General features: G+C 38.9%; 1 protein-coding gene across 1 annotated transcript; it reads left to right on the forward strand.

Moving 5' to 3' along the window:
• Positions 1–2,146: 2,146 nt before the first annotated feature.
• LOC132123004 (complement C1q and tumor necrosis factor-related protein 9) lies at positions 2,147–7,792 on the forward strand. The gene is made up of 5 exons (XM_059533539.1): positions 2,147–2,158; positions 5,775–6,033; positions 6,124–6,204; positions 6,729–6,809; positions 6,901–7,792. The coding sequence occupies exons 1-5, from the start codon at positions 2,147–2,149 to the stop codon at positions 7,782–7,784; spliced, it is 1,317 nt and encodes a 438-aa protein (XP_059389522.1). The 3' UTR covers positions 7,785–7,792.
• The last annotated feature ends 8,368 nt before the right edge of the window (positions 7,793–16,160 follow it).

The raw sequence follows: 16,160 nt of genomic DNA on the forward strand, positions 1-16,160 counted from the left end.
AGTTTATACTTTAAACCAAGCATAGTGTTCTGCATATTATATTTGTAAGTTGTTTTCTACAAAAGCTTTTGCAAAATGTACAAATGTACACAAACGCATCTTCTGGCATAGATAAGTGAGTTTAACCACTTCAGCTGTTATTTAGATTTTTTGAGAATTAGGCATACGCAATATTGGACCCACCGGTGGGTCCCCAGAGTTGATGTGGTTAAGGAATATGGCTGCCCTGTTGTGTTGGGGTCAATTTGACCCAAACTCGATTTTCAAGCTGCTTAAAATACTGGTTAAACAATTTATTTCTTTTTAAAATTTGGTGGATATTTCTAAATTAGGGTCATGAATGTGCATGCAAAGTTTCAAAAGGCTATAGAAAAGGCTATATTGTGTTTTAAAAAGGCTATAGAAAATGTTGTAATTTGTGGGGTCATATTGACTCTCTCATTGTTTTCAATGCATTCTGCCAAAAATCAACACTAAAGTGTCAGGCAATAAAGACTAAATAAAGAAATATATATATAAAACAGAAAACCTTTAATGTAACTTATCAAACCCTAATATATGGAAAACATGAGACTTGTGTGATTAAAGACTAATCTTTTTGGTTTCATGGTCAAAAACATCTGTCGGTTGTTTTTGGTTGTTAGTTTGGATCTCAGAAGTGTGAGAAACCCATTTTGCCTCACGGGGGGAATTGAGAAAGAGACATAAAAAATGCAGAGGAAGTACAAATAGCAATAAATACACTAATTACAAAGATACTTTAGTTGTTTGCACCTCGGTGTGTAAAAAGTCATTATAAATGTTCATGACTACTCATTTTTTTAATTTGAAATCTGTGCAGCTAATTTTCAACAAAAATATGTGGAACAGATTGGCTCGTAACACAATAAAATAGTTCATAAGTTATACAATTCCCTGTGTATTTTGTGATAAGCTACAATAGAAGTTTCTGTTTTTACACGAATCTTTAGTATTTTTCATAATGTACATTTTTGGCAAATTGCATGGAAACCAATGAAGGTTAATTTGACCCACAATAAAACAGTTGTACCCAGTTTGTTCTTCTTCTTCTTTCGTGTGTCGTCATCAAATGTCCAGCTCAGTAGAACTCAGCCAGTTTCTCATCTCAGGTCCCACGTCGAAGAGGCCGGCCTCCGACGGTGGTTTATACAGTGGACAGGTGGTGATTTTGTGTTCAGCGGTCTGCTCTGGCTCCCCACACTCACACACTGCTCTGTCCTCCAGGCCCCACTTCCTCATCGATGCTTTGTAACGTCCAACTCCAGTTCGCAGGCGGTTTAGCAGAGTCCATTGCCGGCGTGGCAGATCCTCTCCTTCAAGAGCGCCTCCAGGGTCATAGATGTAACGGAGGATTCGTGAGGGCCCTGCTGACTCCCACTCCTGCTTCCAGGCTGCCGCGAGCCATGCCTCTGTAGACAGGTCCTCAGGGATGGACCTGAGCAGGTCTTGTGCCGCCTTGTTGTACGGGTGGCGGGACTTCAGTCTATGAGGAGGCAGTGCTGTTGTGGTGGTATTGTGCAGGATATGCCAGTTGTATCTTTGGGCTTTCCTTGCAAGAGCGAGGGTAGGGCCGGGGCAATTCCCGCTAGTGTTGGCAGATGGTAGACAGGGGTAGATTTCAGGCAGCCAGTTATAGTCCGAAGGGCGGTGTTTATGGCAATATCGACTTTCCTGGCGTGTGGGCTTCTGCACCAGGCTGGAGCACAGTATTCAGCTGTGGAGAAGACGAGAGCTACTGTAGATATTCGAAGCACCTTGGCAGTTGCACCCCAGCTAGTACCAGCGAGACGTCGAATTATTGCGACCCTTGATGACACTTTGGCCGTCACTTCTTCAAGGTGTTGTTTGAATGTTAGAGATCTATCCAGGCGTATGCCAAGGTACCGTGGGGCTTGCTGGAACTCAAGGCGCTTGTTGTTAACGAATATGTCCAGTTCCCGTCTGGCCTCACTGTTGTTCAGGTGGTAAGCTGCTGCAACTGTCTTGCCGATCCTGAGCTGTAAACGCCACTCACGCAGGTAGGCTGCCAATGTGTCCATGTCCTGGTTTAGGCTGGCCTGCATCTGCTCCCATGTTTGTCATCTCGTCATAATGGCCAGGTCGTCAGCGTAACCATATTTCCGGGATGTTGTTTCCGGTAAGTCGTGGATGTAGATATTGAATAACATCGGTGCGAGGACAGAACCCTGCGGAACACCATTCCTCAGCCTTCTAAGCCTGCTGCATTGACCGTCACTGGTCTTTAAGGTGAAGCCGCGGTTCGTCACCATCTCAATGATGAATTTCACCATGTGCCGGTCGGGAATGATCTTTAGTAGCTTTAGGTGGAGTCTGCGGTGCCAGACGGTTTCGTAAGCGGCTGTGAGATCAAGCAACACTACTCCAGCCTTCTGTTTTTCCTGAAAGCCGTCCTCAATGTCTTGGGTGAGCAGTGTCACCTGGTCAACCGTTGACCGACCGTGCCGGAAGCCAGCTTGTTCCCGTGGGAGTTGAGGGTCCACTATTGGTTCGATGCAATTATAGATCAGCCTCTCCAGGGTTTTGAATGGGACGCAGAGCAGTGAGATGGGTCGGTAGGATTTGGGGTCTTCAGCAGGCTTGTTTGGTTTTGGAAGGGCTATGACAGCAGCGCGGCGCCATATCTTCGGGAGCTTGGACCCAGTTTGTGAACACAATCTAAAGGAGAAACATTTGTACTAACATTAACAAAGATTAATGCATTCCGTAAAAATATACTGTTAATGTTAGTTAATGCATTAATTCATGTTAACAAATGAGACCTTATTGTAAAGTTTTACCCTGTATGAAATAAACAGCCCAGCCATCACTCTTCAATAAATTCAGTGGATGGCAGATGATATAATTCTGTATTTAACAAAGCCATCTGACTCCCTTGCTAAATTAAAAACCATTTTGCATGCATTTGGATCTGTCTCTGGATATAAGGTAAATTACGACAAATGTGAAATTCTCCCACTCTCGAATTTTAACTACACTGAACATCAGCAAAGAGGTCCATTTAAATGGTCTCCAAGCGGGATAAGATACCTTGGAATTATGGTGGATAACAACCTTAAAAATGTGTACAAACTCAATTACTTACCACTAGTAAGTAGAATAATAGAGGATTTACAGAAATGGATAAATTTACCAATAACTTTGATTGGCCGAATAAATTGTATTAAAATGAATATATTACCAAGGTTGCAGTACCTCTTTCAGTCCTTACCGATTCCAGTGCCATCCAGTTTCTTTAAAAACCTGAACAAACATATTTGACAATTCATATGGAATGGTAAGACTCCAAGGGTTTCAATGGAAAAACTTACATGGGACTACAAACTCGGGGGTCTTCGACTGCCTAACCTTGAAAAGCATTATCTGGCTGCCCAAATGCGACTTCTCTCTTTTTTATTTGAAAAGGAAAATGTCCCACCTTGGGTTTCAATTGGAATGTATGCTCTTAAAGAAACCATCAACCATCTCCAGAAGAACGGACAACCCTGTCTTGACTCATTTCATCAAAACATGGCATAAAATCCGGAAAAATATTGGACTAAAAAATATATTTTCACCTAGAACACCATTGAAACAGAATGAACTCATACCTATGTCAGTGGATAATAAGATCCTGGAAACGTGGCTTCAAAAAAGGATTCATCATTTGGAGGACTGTTATAAGGATGGATGCCTAATGTCTTTTGAGGACCTAATGAGGAAATATGATCTGTCCAGCAGAAATTTCTTTTGTTATTTACAGTTAAGATCATTTCTTAAATCTGTTTTGGGACCTGAAATGACTTTGCCCATGCTCAGTGAACTGAAAAAACTGCTTCATGAGGGTAACACACCTCGTTTTATCTCAAAAGTGTACTCTCTCTTGATGGATGATGCTTTAAAACCAGGTTTACATAAATCAAGGGAGAAATGGGAGTCTGACTTAGGTGTCAATGGGTACAGAGCTCTGGGCTGAATTGTGTCAAAAAGGTTTAACTGCCACTCTTAATTCCAGGTACAGGCTGACTTATTATAACTTTCTTCATCAAACCTATCTTACGCCACATAAATTACATAAATATAAACCTGAGATACCTAACCTGTGTTTTAGATGTAGTATAGAAGAGGGTTCATTCCTACATTGCACTTGGTCATGCACAAAACTTAACACATTCTGGCACGACTTCTCTGACATCATGACCAAACTCCTAGGACTACATCTCCCATTAGATCCTCAAATTTGCTTATTAGGAGATACTACAAATATCAATACACGATTAAGAAAAGCTCAAAAGAGGTTCCTCTCACTGGCCCTGTGCGTTGCAAGGAAGTGCATCGCTATCACATGGAAGTCGGACTCTCAACTTTCCATAGGAAGATGGGTTTCAGAAATAAATAGCTGCTTTCCACTTGAAAAAATTACATATATACTCAGGAATGACTATAATACTTTTACAGAGATGTGGCAGCCATATTTAGCATATATGGACACGTTGTCAGCTCCTATGATGGACGGGTTGTAGCTTTTACAAGCTCTTTGTTGTCAGTGCTTACTGTTGTCTTCTCTGCCTGTCGAATTTTTTTTTTTTTTTTTAATTGATATTCATTTTATCATTATTAGTACTAGTATTATTTTCGTTATGTATTAATTTTATTTATTTATTTACCTTTTCTCCTCTCTTTCCAGTTCGTGGGTGGGTTGGGGAAGGGGTTTTGGAGTTGTGTGTTTTGTGTTTTCATGTTTATTCTGAAATTGAAAACTGGAAAAATAAAATACTCAAAAAAAAAAAAATTCAGTGTGAGGCTACAGCTGTCAAAATAAAAGATTAAAATAACAAATGTACTGGTGCATTATGGGATTCTCTTCACAGATCTGTGATAAGATATTCAAGGTGTTACTTGTTACATATTCTGTTGACTGGTTCTTACAGAAACAGAATCCTCTGTGTTTGTGTGTGTGTGAGATCTGACCTGGATCGGGTCGAAGGCCGGCCATGTTCCCATGCTTCCCTGTATTATAAATCATCTCTAGAGACGCATCCGCTCTCTCCTGTTACAGTCCTGACGGAGCCGCGCCTGCTCTCACACCGCTGTGTCACACACACAAAGACAGAAGCTTCCCCCTGTTTTCTCTCGACTGTATTATTACTCATGATATTCTGGGCCTAATGAGGTCACAGAGAATGGAGAGAGAAAAAAGTTCAACTCCCAGTGGTCAAATACACACAAACACACTCACGCAGGTGCAGGTATATAAGTGTAGGTCGTCAAAACATCAGAGATTTTTTCACACACTTGACCTGGACTAAGGAAGAACGAGATGCTGTATCACTGGAATATGGTGGGTGATCAATCTGTCCGTCTAGCTTATCTAATTTCCGTTAACTGATGAAAATGACATACCGAATAAAAGCAAAAACAATGCTACACTGTGTTAAATATTAAAATGTTGTCGTTTAGTATTTGTATATTATTATATTTCCTGTATTAAACTTAATTGGAAAGTGCTAGTTGCTGAATTTCACAAACATTTGAAGAAACATGACATTTTGAAGTCTTAGAAAGCATTATCTTGTAAAACGTACTGCGATAATTTTTAATTTAAAACAACAATGCAGCTGGAAAGCTTCCAGAATATCCTTGTAACTATCAAGCAATGCATTGAAATCATTCTTGATTTTTCTTGCTGTGAGACAGTGACATCATATTTTAAAGCGACTCTGTGATTAGATTCAACTCTATAATTCTGCCTGCAGGACATCGTGAAGGTGTTGGTGTGTTTGTTTTTTGGCCAGTGTGCTTTAATTCCCGGCTACCATGCAGCAGCTCTTGGGTTACTGTCCAATGACACGCAGGGACAAACGGGATTTTCGGAGCCTGATTTATCCTATTGTCAGATGATTCTGGAAGCTCCAGTTCCACCCACAGCGGACCAGGTTCCCTGGTTCTGCATCTGCTCCGCTTGCTCCGGAAACCAAGGCCAGAAAGGAGACAGAGGCGACCGTGGACTGCCAGGTACAAACTCCACACACAGCATTATCTCACATATACCTCTGTTTGTTTATTATTGTCCAGCGTTTTAATAACTGCATCTGCTACTCACAGGAGTTCCTGGTAGTCAAGGTCCAAGAGGCCTCACTGGGCTTCCCGGCCGTCCAGGATTCACAGGACGTCCTGGCATAAAGGGTGAGACTCAACATAAAGTCAATGCATTTTACTTCACTATGAATGTGTGTGAATCAGTGTTGGGAAAGCTAGTTTGAAAATGGTGCAAGCCCTTTTTGTGAAGTTTCCTGCTTACTACTTGTTTCGGATATACTTCCCAAAAACATTGTAATCTTAAAGGAACAGTCATCTGTCATCATTTACTCACTTATCAAGTTTCTTTCTTCTTTCAAGAAAAGATATTTTGAAGAATGTTGGTAACCAAACAGTTGCAGGTATCCACTGACTTCCTTAGCAATGAAAGAAATACTATAAAAAGTCATTGGCTGCTGGAAATTGTCTGGATACCAACATTATTTAAAACAACTAATCCCATATAGGTTTGGAACAACTTGAGGGTGAGTAAATGATGACAGAATTTTCATTTTTGGATTAACTATCCTTTAAGTAGATTATTGAGACCATGGTCAGTATGTTATTCTCTAGATCTGGTGTTTTAATCGATTGAGTTAACTGTGGTGGTAATGTAATTCATGCACACACAGGTGAGAAAGGTGACGCAGGAGATAAGGGTGACCTTGGTTACCCTGGAGTTTCAGGGCCAAAGGGAGGCAGGGGATTCAAAGGTCAGTGAATCTCCACTAATGTAATACCATTTACATATACACAATGCCTATTATGGGCCTTGGTGACCATTTTTGTATATGTGCTTCCCAGGTGAAAAGGGTGAACCTGGTCTGGAAGGTCCTTCAGGAGAACAGGGTCCAAAGGGAGATGATGGTCAATGCCCAGAAACCTGTGAGCCTTTACCTGGTCCGGCAGGTGAACCGGGTCTTCCTGGCCCTGCAGGTGCACGGGGGTTACCTGGGTTGAATGGAGACCCTGGACAAAAAGGGTTGAAGGGCGATCCGGGTGTGGTGGGAGAGCGTGGCCTTCCAGGTGTATCAGGGGAGAAGGGTGACCAAGGTCCACAGGGCCTGTGCAATTGTAAGGATGGGGCTCAAGGAGCCCCGGGTCAAACAGGAGAAAAGGGTGAGAAGGGAAACTTGGGTCCGACAGGGCAACAGGGTGCAGCTGGAGCCACAGGACCTAAGGGTGATCAGGGAGATATGGGAATGATTGGTATGCCCGGACCTTGCTCACCCACTGTGCAATCTACTTTCTCTGCCGCTTTACTCACCTCCTTTCCTGTACCTAGCCGCCCAGTGCCTTTCAAACGTGTCATCTACAACTTAAACCAGAACTACAACCCTGATAATGGTGTCTACACCGCCCCGGTTAACGGAACCTACGTGTTTAGCTACCATCTGCAAGTATCCCACCGTCTGCTAAAGGTCGGACTCTTCCACAACTTCGAGGCTGTAGTGAGGACAACTACGCCAGTAGAAATGAACACCGCCTCTCAGCAGGTGGTGCTGAGTCTGAGCCAGGGTGACTGGGTGTGGGTACAGGTGAAAGACACCACCACTAATGGCATATTCACTGGCTCCGAGTCCAGCAGCACATTCAACGGGTTTTTGTTGTACCCAGACAGATGTGATGACATGTTTGGAAGAGATTTCATTGAAAATCAGTTCCCTGATAAAGATATTCCATGGTAATCTCCTACTCCAAAGTCTTAACCTACACCCAATCTTTTAAGCCTAAACATTACCTATTCCCTAGATCTACACCCAAAATTCTAAACCTTCAACCAAACTTTTAACTACACTCGAGACCTACATCTAACATTTTATACCTAAACTTTATCTACTCCCTAGACCTGCAACCTAAACTGTTAACAAAAACCCAACATTCTAAACCTTCACCCAAACTTTAATTGACTCTTACACCTCCACCCTAATGTTAACCTACACACAACATTCTAAATCTTCACCCAAACATTAATTGACTTTTACGCCTCCACCCTAATGTTAACCTACACACAACATTCTAAATCTTCACCCAAACTTTAATTGACTCTTAGGCCTCCACCCTAATGTTAACCTATACACAACATTGTAAACCTTCACCCATACTTTAATTGACTCTTAGGCCTCCACCCTAACCTCTTAACCTACACACAACATTCTAAACCTTCACCCAAACTTTAACTGACTCTTAGGCCTCCACCCTAACCTCTTAACCTACACCCAACATTCTAAACCTTCACCCAAACTTTAACTGACTCTTAGGCCTCCACCCTAACCTCTTAACCTACACCCAACATTCTAAACCTTCACCCAAACTTTAATTGACTCTTAGGCCTCCACCCTAACCTCTTAACCTACACCCAACATTCTAAACCTTCACCCAAACTTTAACTGACTCTTAGGCCTCCACCCTAACCTCTTAACCTACACACAACATTCTAAACCTTCACCCAAACTTTAACTGACTCTTAGGCCTCCACCCTAACCTCTTAACCTACACCCAACATTCTAAACCTTCACCCAAACTTTAACTGACTCCTAGACCTCCACCCTAACCTCTTAACCTACACCCAACATTCTAAACCTTCACCCAAACTTTAACTTACTCCTAGACCTCCACCCTAACCTCTTAACCTACACCCAACATTCTAAACCTTCACCCAAACTTGAATTGACTACTAGACCTCCACCCTAACTTCTTAACCTACACCCAACATTCTAAACCTTCATCTGAATTTTAATTGAATCCTAGACCTCCACCCTAATGTTGACCTACACCTAACATTCTAAACCTTTCATCCAAACTTTAACTCACTCCTAGACCTCCACCCTAACCTCTTAATCTACACCCAACATTACAAACCTTCACCCAAACTTTAATTGGCTCCTAGACCTCCACCCTAATGTTAACTTACACCCAAGTCTAAACTTTTACCCAAACTTTTAACTGCACTCTACATTCTAGACCCACAACCTAAACTCTTAACAAAACCTCTAAAATGATCCACTTCTGAACCTCAACCCCAAAACCTGAACCCCTAGTGTTTCTATAATATTCCACATGTAGATTCTATTTTAAGACGACTTTATGTAGTTAAGAAGCAAACCTTCGTCTGAAAGCAGGGCCTTCTAGTTCACTTGTTTGGGATTAATTAGTTCTGCAGGTGGATATGTGCGGTGTTTATTTACAATGAGTCTCTCTTAACTTGAATAGCTGTATTATGCCCCTATCAATACACAGTGAGGTGGATCAGTCGAGAGGTTGCTCCCTTGACAGTTGATTTCAGTCGGATGTTTGTAAAGAATGAAAACTGAGCAGGAACGCACCAGTCAGCGGTTATATCATCCTTCCAGCTATTCAGTGGACACAGACTGTGAATAAGAGTCAAAATGAGAATGAGAACAGGAAAACTGGGAGGGCTGGTGCATGTATGTGTGTCTCAAGATAGATGAGTTCAGAGAAGTATTAGAGAGGTACAAGAAAGAGAAGTGTTGCCTAACAAAGTCAATGTGTTACAACAGAGTATGGATTAATCAGACACACAATAATATTTTGGGAAACCTCTTATGGTGTTGCCTATAAGGGTCCAGGGAAAAAGGAGCTCACCCATAAATGTCTTGGGGGGTGTGAGTTTTAGCAGTGACCCTGCGACAATATGACACAACACAACAAGTTCATGCTCATGTTCTGTGTATTGATTACCCTTATATTTCCAATAAACTGTAAACAACTAATCCAACTCCTTGTTTTTGGTTGTTTTTCCTCTTACAGACTAGTCAAACTAGTTTCATCTGACTACTTTCTATCAGACCAAGATCCACAAGGCACTACCTGAAAAAAAAATTAAAAAAACTTAGGAAATGTCAATGACCAATGAACCAATGTTTGAACATCCATTTAATTTAATTTGGCAATTTTCAAACAAAACAGCTCTGCTTTAAAACCCAGTGAGCTGGCTTGCTTCTAGTGTCTACTTACGGAGCATTCTAAATTAACATCTTTGAATACTGTATTTACATTGTTTGATTAATATAATTTTGAATAAAATAATGTTTGTGTATAATGCAACAAGAAATGCTCCTCAACTGAAATACAGATCATTAAAGGTAAATAAGTTTGAGTTTATCTCTGGATTGCTGCCATATGTTAACTGTAGTTTACTGAGTATGGTCAGTGTTTCACTGGGCTATGAGAATCTTAAGTTAAAAAAACACATTCCCATGTTATATGTTACAGGTTTTTGAAAGGGCAGTTTTTCTGTGAAGGAATGATTGAAAAAGAAAATGTCCTTTAATATAGAGATCATGTAAACACAGCTGTTATGCTGTCACAAATAGTTTAATTATAGCTCAAAGCATTTAAAGAGCAAATAACACCAGAAGAACAGAATTTGCCTCTTTAGAAATCTAAACCGCAACTAATTTACTATGCAATACATCCATTTGTGACAAGTAAAATGCACTTTATATCAGTTTATCATTACTGAAAGCTCTATATTTGTTAGTTTTCTAAGAAGCCTTTTAATCTTAGTCGGAATAATGATTCCATAAGTTTTGTCAAAATGCTAATATTAAGCATCCTTGATTTATTTAACTACAATATCCACAATGAAAATACGGAGACAGCAGGATAAATGGTAATTTGGCCAGCGGTTATTTTCTCACCTGTCTTAAAAAATATTCGTGTATTAGGGCACAGCCTTAACATGCATCTATAAATGCTTATGAATCTTTACATGCACAAGTCTGTCTACACAAACCACACAAAATGCATGTCTCCCTTGAGCACTTTCCACAGAGAAGGCAGTTGTGTCTTCACTAAACACAGAAAGAGAGGAGAAACTCAGTCAACTGAACGCAGATTCAGTAAAATCACACACCCCTGTTCTGATGTCAGAGGGCAGTTTCTATTGAACACTAACAACAGATTTATTGAAAGAACGATGCTAAACTGGGGCTCCACACAAGAGACGGATCGCATTTAGATGGGACAACGATATCAGCGATCAGTTTTCCCTGTGCACCGAACACGTGGAATCAGAGACACAAGGACTCTATATGAAGGGTTTTATATTACAGATATAGCATAAGATCACATGAACCCCACAGAATATACACCCAGATAATGGACAGTCACAATGGAAAATATTAACCGTTTCTCACCTCTCTTTAGGACGAGGAGAACAGGGAGAAAAGAAAGAAGATAACATTCAGTTATTATCAGATCGAGTCACATTTATTTCTATAGTGCTTTATACAATACAGATAGCTTCAAAGCAGGAAAATAATAGCGTTAATGTTGTGAAATTCATCATTTATGAAACTAATTAAATTTCAACTCTAAAGCAGCTTCAATTCATTTCAATGAATGCCAGTGCATATAAATGGATATTATTATTTAATATTAATTGTCTTGTAAATCCCATTCAATTCACAATAGCATGATCTTAATTTTATTTGACTAATTAGTCTGTAAAAATCATGCTTAATATATATATATTACATTTATTAAATTAAATATTATTTCAGCTAGCTGCATTTCACTCAGTTTTAACTTGATGTACTAAAATACCTAAAACTGACATAAAACTTAATAAAATAGACATATTTATTAACAAACATAAAAAAATGGCAGAAACTCTTAAAATTACTTAAAATGAAAACAAAACGTATAGCTGTTTGATGTGGATGAAAGTCAGATTTTTCATTAATGATAATGTAACGTATGTGAGTGGGATTTGCTCCATGTACTGTAGTATTACTGTATATGCTTTTAATTCAAATTGTTTTAAAAATGAGGTATGATTTGAGCTCATGTTCTGTGATGAAAATGAATAGCTGTAAAACCATGTTTGGCAATGTGATCAGCTCACCTGGGTCAGGTTTGGGATGCATGAGTTTAAAGGGAACTTTCACAGCAACTTCACTGAAACACACACATACGAGAACATCTTACAAACGTACATACTCAAAATCAAAACAACTTCACTGGATTCAACACTCCCCTGGATCCAACGATGCTGGAAAGAAAGCTGAAATAAAGCCGTTAGCATCTGAACACTCAGGAAAGCCTTTCCTCGACCAACAGATATTAGTTTGGTTAGCAAATGTATAAACCTCGAAACAGCTCATGTTCATTAAACCGGCAGCATCACTTTTCACCACCACCCTATAAGCCACCAACATGCCCAGAATCTCCTTCAGAACTTCATCCTTTACACTGCACAGAATAGTTTAGACAAAAATGATTATGTGAGTTCATCTGAGATCAGGATGAGTTTGTTTCTTCATCAGGTTTGGAGAAATGTAGCATTGCATCAGTGTCTCATCAGTGGATGCTCTGCAGTGAATGGGTGCCGTCAGAATGAGAGCTGATAAAAACATCACAATAATCCACAGCACTCCAGTCCATCAGTGAACATCTGGAGAAGACAAAACCTGAAACAAATCCAGCATTAAAGTGTTTTTAACTTCAAACTGTTACTTCTGGCTAAAATCCATAATAACACTTCCTCCAGCTAAAAAGTGATCTGATCTGAATCAGGAGAGAAATCTGCACAGATCAAGCACTATTTTAACAGCTCTAAACAAATCTGTGGCTGGATTTGGATGTGAGAGACAACAGGAAATGCACTTTTTCTCTGGAGGAAGTGTTGTTATGGATTATGGATGTGTATTTCAGCCAGAGGCACAGTTTAAAGCTAAAATGCCTTATTGATGGATTTGTTTTATATTGCAGCTTTTGTCTTCTCCAGATGTTAACTGATGGACTGGAGTGCTGTGGATTATTGTGATGTTTTTATCAGCTGTTTGGACTCTCTTTCTGACGGCACCCATTCACTGCAGAGCATCCATTGATGAGACACTGATGCAATGCTACATTTCTACAAATCTGATGAAGAAACAAACTCATATTCATTTTTAACTACCTGAGGGTGAAAACATTCAAAGCTAATTTTCATTTTGGGTGAACTATTTCTTTAAGATAAACACATGTTTATGGTTTTATCAAATTATCCATGAACACTTGTTCTTGCTGAGACAATGTTACTTTTAAAACTACTGTGCATTTTAAGGCATGTGCTTTACAACATAAAACAGCTGCAAAACATTCCTAATCCTATCTGAGAAATCAGAATAATGCAGAATTATTATAATAAACCTAATTTCAACCAGAATCTTAAGTAGTGTGCAATCTTCAAATCCCAGAACCAAATGAACCATTTTCAAATGTCCAAGTAAACTGTAGTAGCATGAACTGCTATCGAAAGTACAGGGGAGATTATTCAATAGAATTATTTGCCTCCAACATCGAAAGTGCCCATGACTTTCCAGAAGAGAAAGAAAATGCGGATGGATGGATTACAGCAGTTACAGTAAAGAATAATGTCAGATTCCTCTATTAGAAATCCTTTCACAGCGAAGTTGACCCTTTTTTGGTATTAAATGCCAGGGTAATATTACTCAAGGTAATATTATATTAATGATATACGGTGATATATAGTATGGTGATTTACTCTACCTTCTGGGGTCAGTAGGATTTTTTAAATGTTTTTTGAAAGAAGTCTCTCATGTTCATCATTTATTTGACCAAAACAAACTGTAATATTGTGAAACATTACAAATTCAAATAACGATTTTCTAAATGAATATGTATAAAAGTTTAATTTATTTCTGTGATGTGCAGGTGTATTTTCAGCAGCATTCCACATGATTGTCACATGATCTTCAGAAATCATTCTAATATGATGATTTACCGCTCAAGAAACATTTCTGATTATTATCAATGTATATATATTTATTTTTTTTTAATAATTTTTTATTGAGCGGTGATGTGGTGCTGCAGTAACTCACCTGTCTGTGTTCAGATGCAGGTAATGTTGTGTGTTGAGTTAAAGTGTGAGTGGATGCTGGTTTCAAGGCCCAGTATTTGTAAGCTGTGACTCCGCCCACTGCTAGCCGTTCATTCCCCACGGCTCGGCTCTTTTCCGTCAGCGAGATTAGCATCACTGGCTTGCAGAAGTAATGAAGATGCACAACTAATCCAATCACATAAAGACACTGATAGAGATGCGGGAATATCATTCTGATATCACACACATTAAATAAGCAACAAGAAAGCATACTTTGTATAATGAGTGCAGTGCACCTTTCCATGAAGCACAAAAGCAGGTATTTATCAGAATGTCAAAGCTGGTTTTAAACAGAATGAATAAGCGGATGTCAGGCTCCGGAAAAGCATAAAAGTAGGCCATACGATGAATTTTTTAGTTTCAAAGTCTTTCGGAAAGTCGTGATATAGTTTGCTTGACACCTAAATGTAATTCTTTGAGATACTAAAAATCTCGACTTTTACATTTTACTTGCAGCTTAGATTTCAGTCTGTTTTTGACAAAAAATTATACGTGGGAAAAAAATTAATAAATAAAAAGGTTAATGAGCAATGCATTTTGTTAAAATTAATAAAATAAAAACACATTAATAAAAATACAACAATTCATAATTAGTTTATGTAAGCTCCGGCCCATTAAATGTATATAATTAAATAAAATAATTAATATTAAATTAAATATATATTGTTTTTATTTGATTCATTTTAAAATATTTTATTTTTTTCTAATATTTTATATTTAATAATAATGATAAAAAATGAATAAAATAAATTATATAAATAGTATCTTTTGTCATTTAATCATATATATTATTTTTTATTTGATTAATTATATAATTTTACAACAACAATAATTATAAAAATACTATACAATTATTTAAATATAATTTTTGATGTAAATCATTTATTACTAAATGTTAAAATCAACATTAAGACTAATAAATACTATGTTTTTTTGAATAATTATATTAACTAATGTAAATGAATGTAAACAAATAGAACCTTGTTCATCTTTAACAGTATCTTTTCTGAAGACTAAGACATATGGACTGAACATTCTAAAAACAATTTTTATTTTTTATTATTGTTATGATACTAGTAGATCTACTGTTGTCATATCAACTAAGGTTAAAAGTTGGTCTCTTTCTGGAACACTGGATTGACCAATCAGAACACAGGATTGGATTGATCTATTAAATAATGCATGCTTGTGGGTGATTAAATAAAGAGGACGAGAGCTGAACAATCATCAGCAGGTGTTTGTAGATCGATAAAGCCTGTGATTTAAGACTCTGTTGTCAATCTCGGCAGTCTGACATCTGATGTCAGATCATGGGATTGTGCACCCATCTCATTTTACACAGGCGTCCAAGAAACCTCACACAGAGACACTACACAGATAAATCACTCATGCGTGAATATCCCTTTTAAAATAAAATCTGAGAAAAGACCAAACAAACGCAAGCATGGTCTCACATTTTATGGTGTGCAAACATTAAGCAGACATATACAGAGACCTCATATACATTAGCAACAATTATCTCCCACAGTCCGTTTAAATCAGCCCACTCTCACCCCCACCCACATATGCATCAGAGAGGGCGGAGCTAAACACAAACCACACCCACAAGTCATTTATAGAGTATGCAGTCCACTCCATCTGAAACCAAGTGCACTTGCCAGGCACCTCGGCAGACTCCAGCGTTGAGCACGAGGGGACGCGAGTGTCTTCAGTCAATCAGCCAGATGCAACAGTTATAGTGTTCAGTCGCGTATGAAGGTGCTTTACAGTTATTTTTTTAAAATGCAAGCGTCACGGCGAACCACAAGTGCACTTGTTTTCCTTTGAACAGTAGCTCAAGGAGAGTTTGATACAGTATTTGAAACAGACATCATGCTCGGCGGAAACGCTGTCTGGATATGAGCTTGTGTGCATGAAATAGAAAAATAAAATAAAGATAAAGAACAAGAGCATCGCTTTCTCCACTAAAACACACACACACACACACACACTTCATACCGCACAAGTTCTGCGTCATTGCATGCATCGTACACCAGTTCACCGCACGCGCACACACTCATCCAGGATCTGAGGGGAGGGGCTTAGGGCAAAGAGTGATGTGATTGGCCGAAATAATAAGTGAGTCTCGTTTTCAATTGTGTCATTAAATATG

This window comes from Carassius carassius, chromosome 41 (genome assembly GCF_963082965.1).
Source record: "Carassius carassius chromosome 41, fCarCar2.1, whole genome shotgun sequence".
Classification (NCBI taxonomy): Eukaryota; Metazoa; Chordata; class Actinopteri; order Cypriniformes; family Cyprinidae; genus Carassius; species Carassius carassius.

Excerpts from the sequence above, each read along its gene's own strand:
- LOC132123004 (XM_059533539.1), top strand. Across the intron at positions 6,205-6,728 it reads AGGACGTCCTGGCATAAAGG|GTGAGAAAGGTGACGCAGGA; the intron begins GTGAGACTCAAC and ends ATGCACACACAG. Across the intron at positions 6,810-6,900 it reads GGGAGGCAGGGGATTCAAAG|GTGAAAAGGGTGAACCTGGT; the intron begins GTCAGTGAATCT and ends TGTGCTTCCCAG.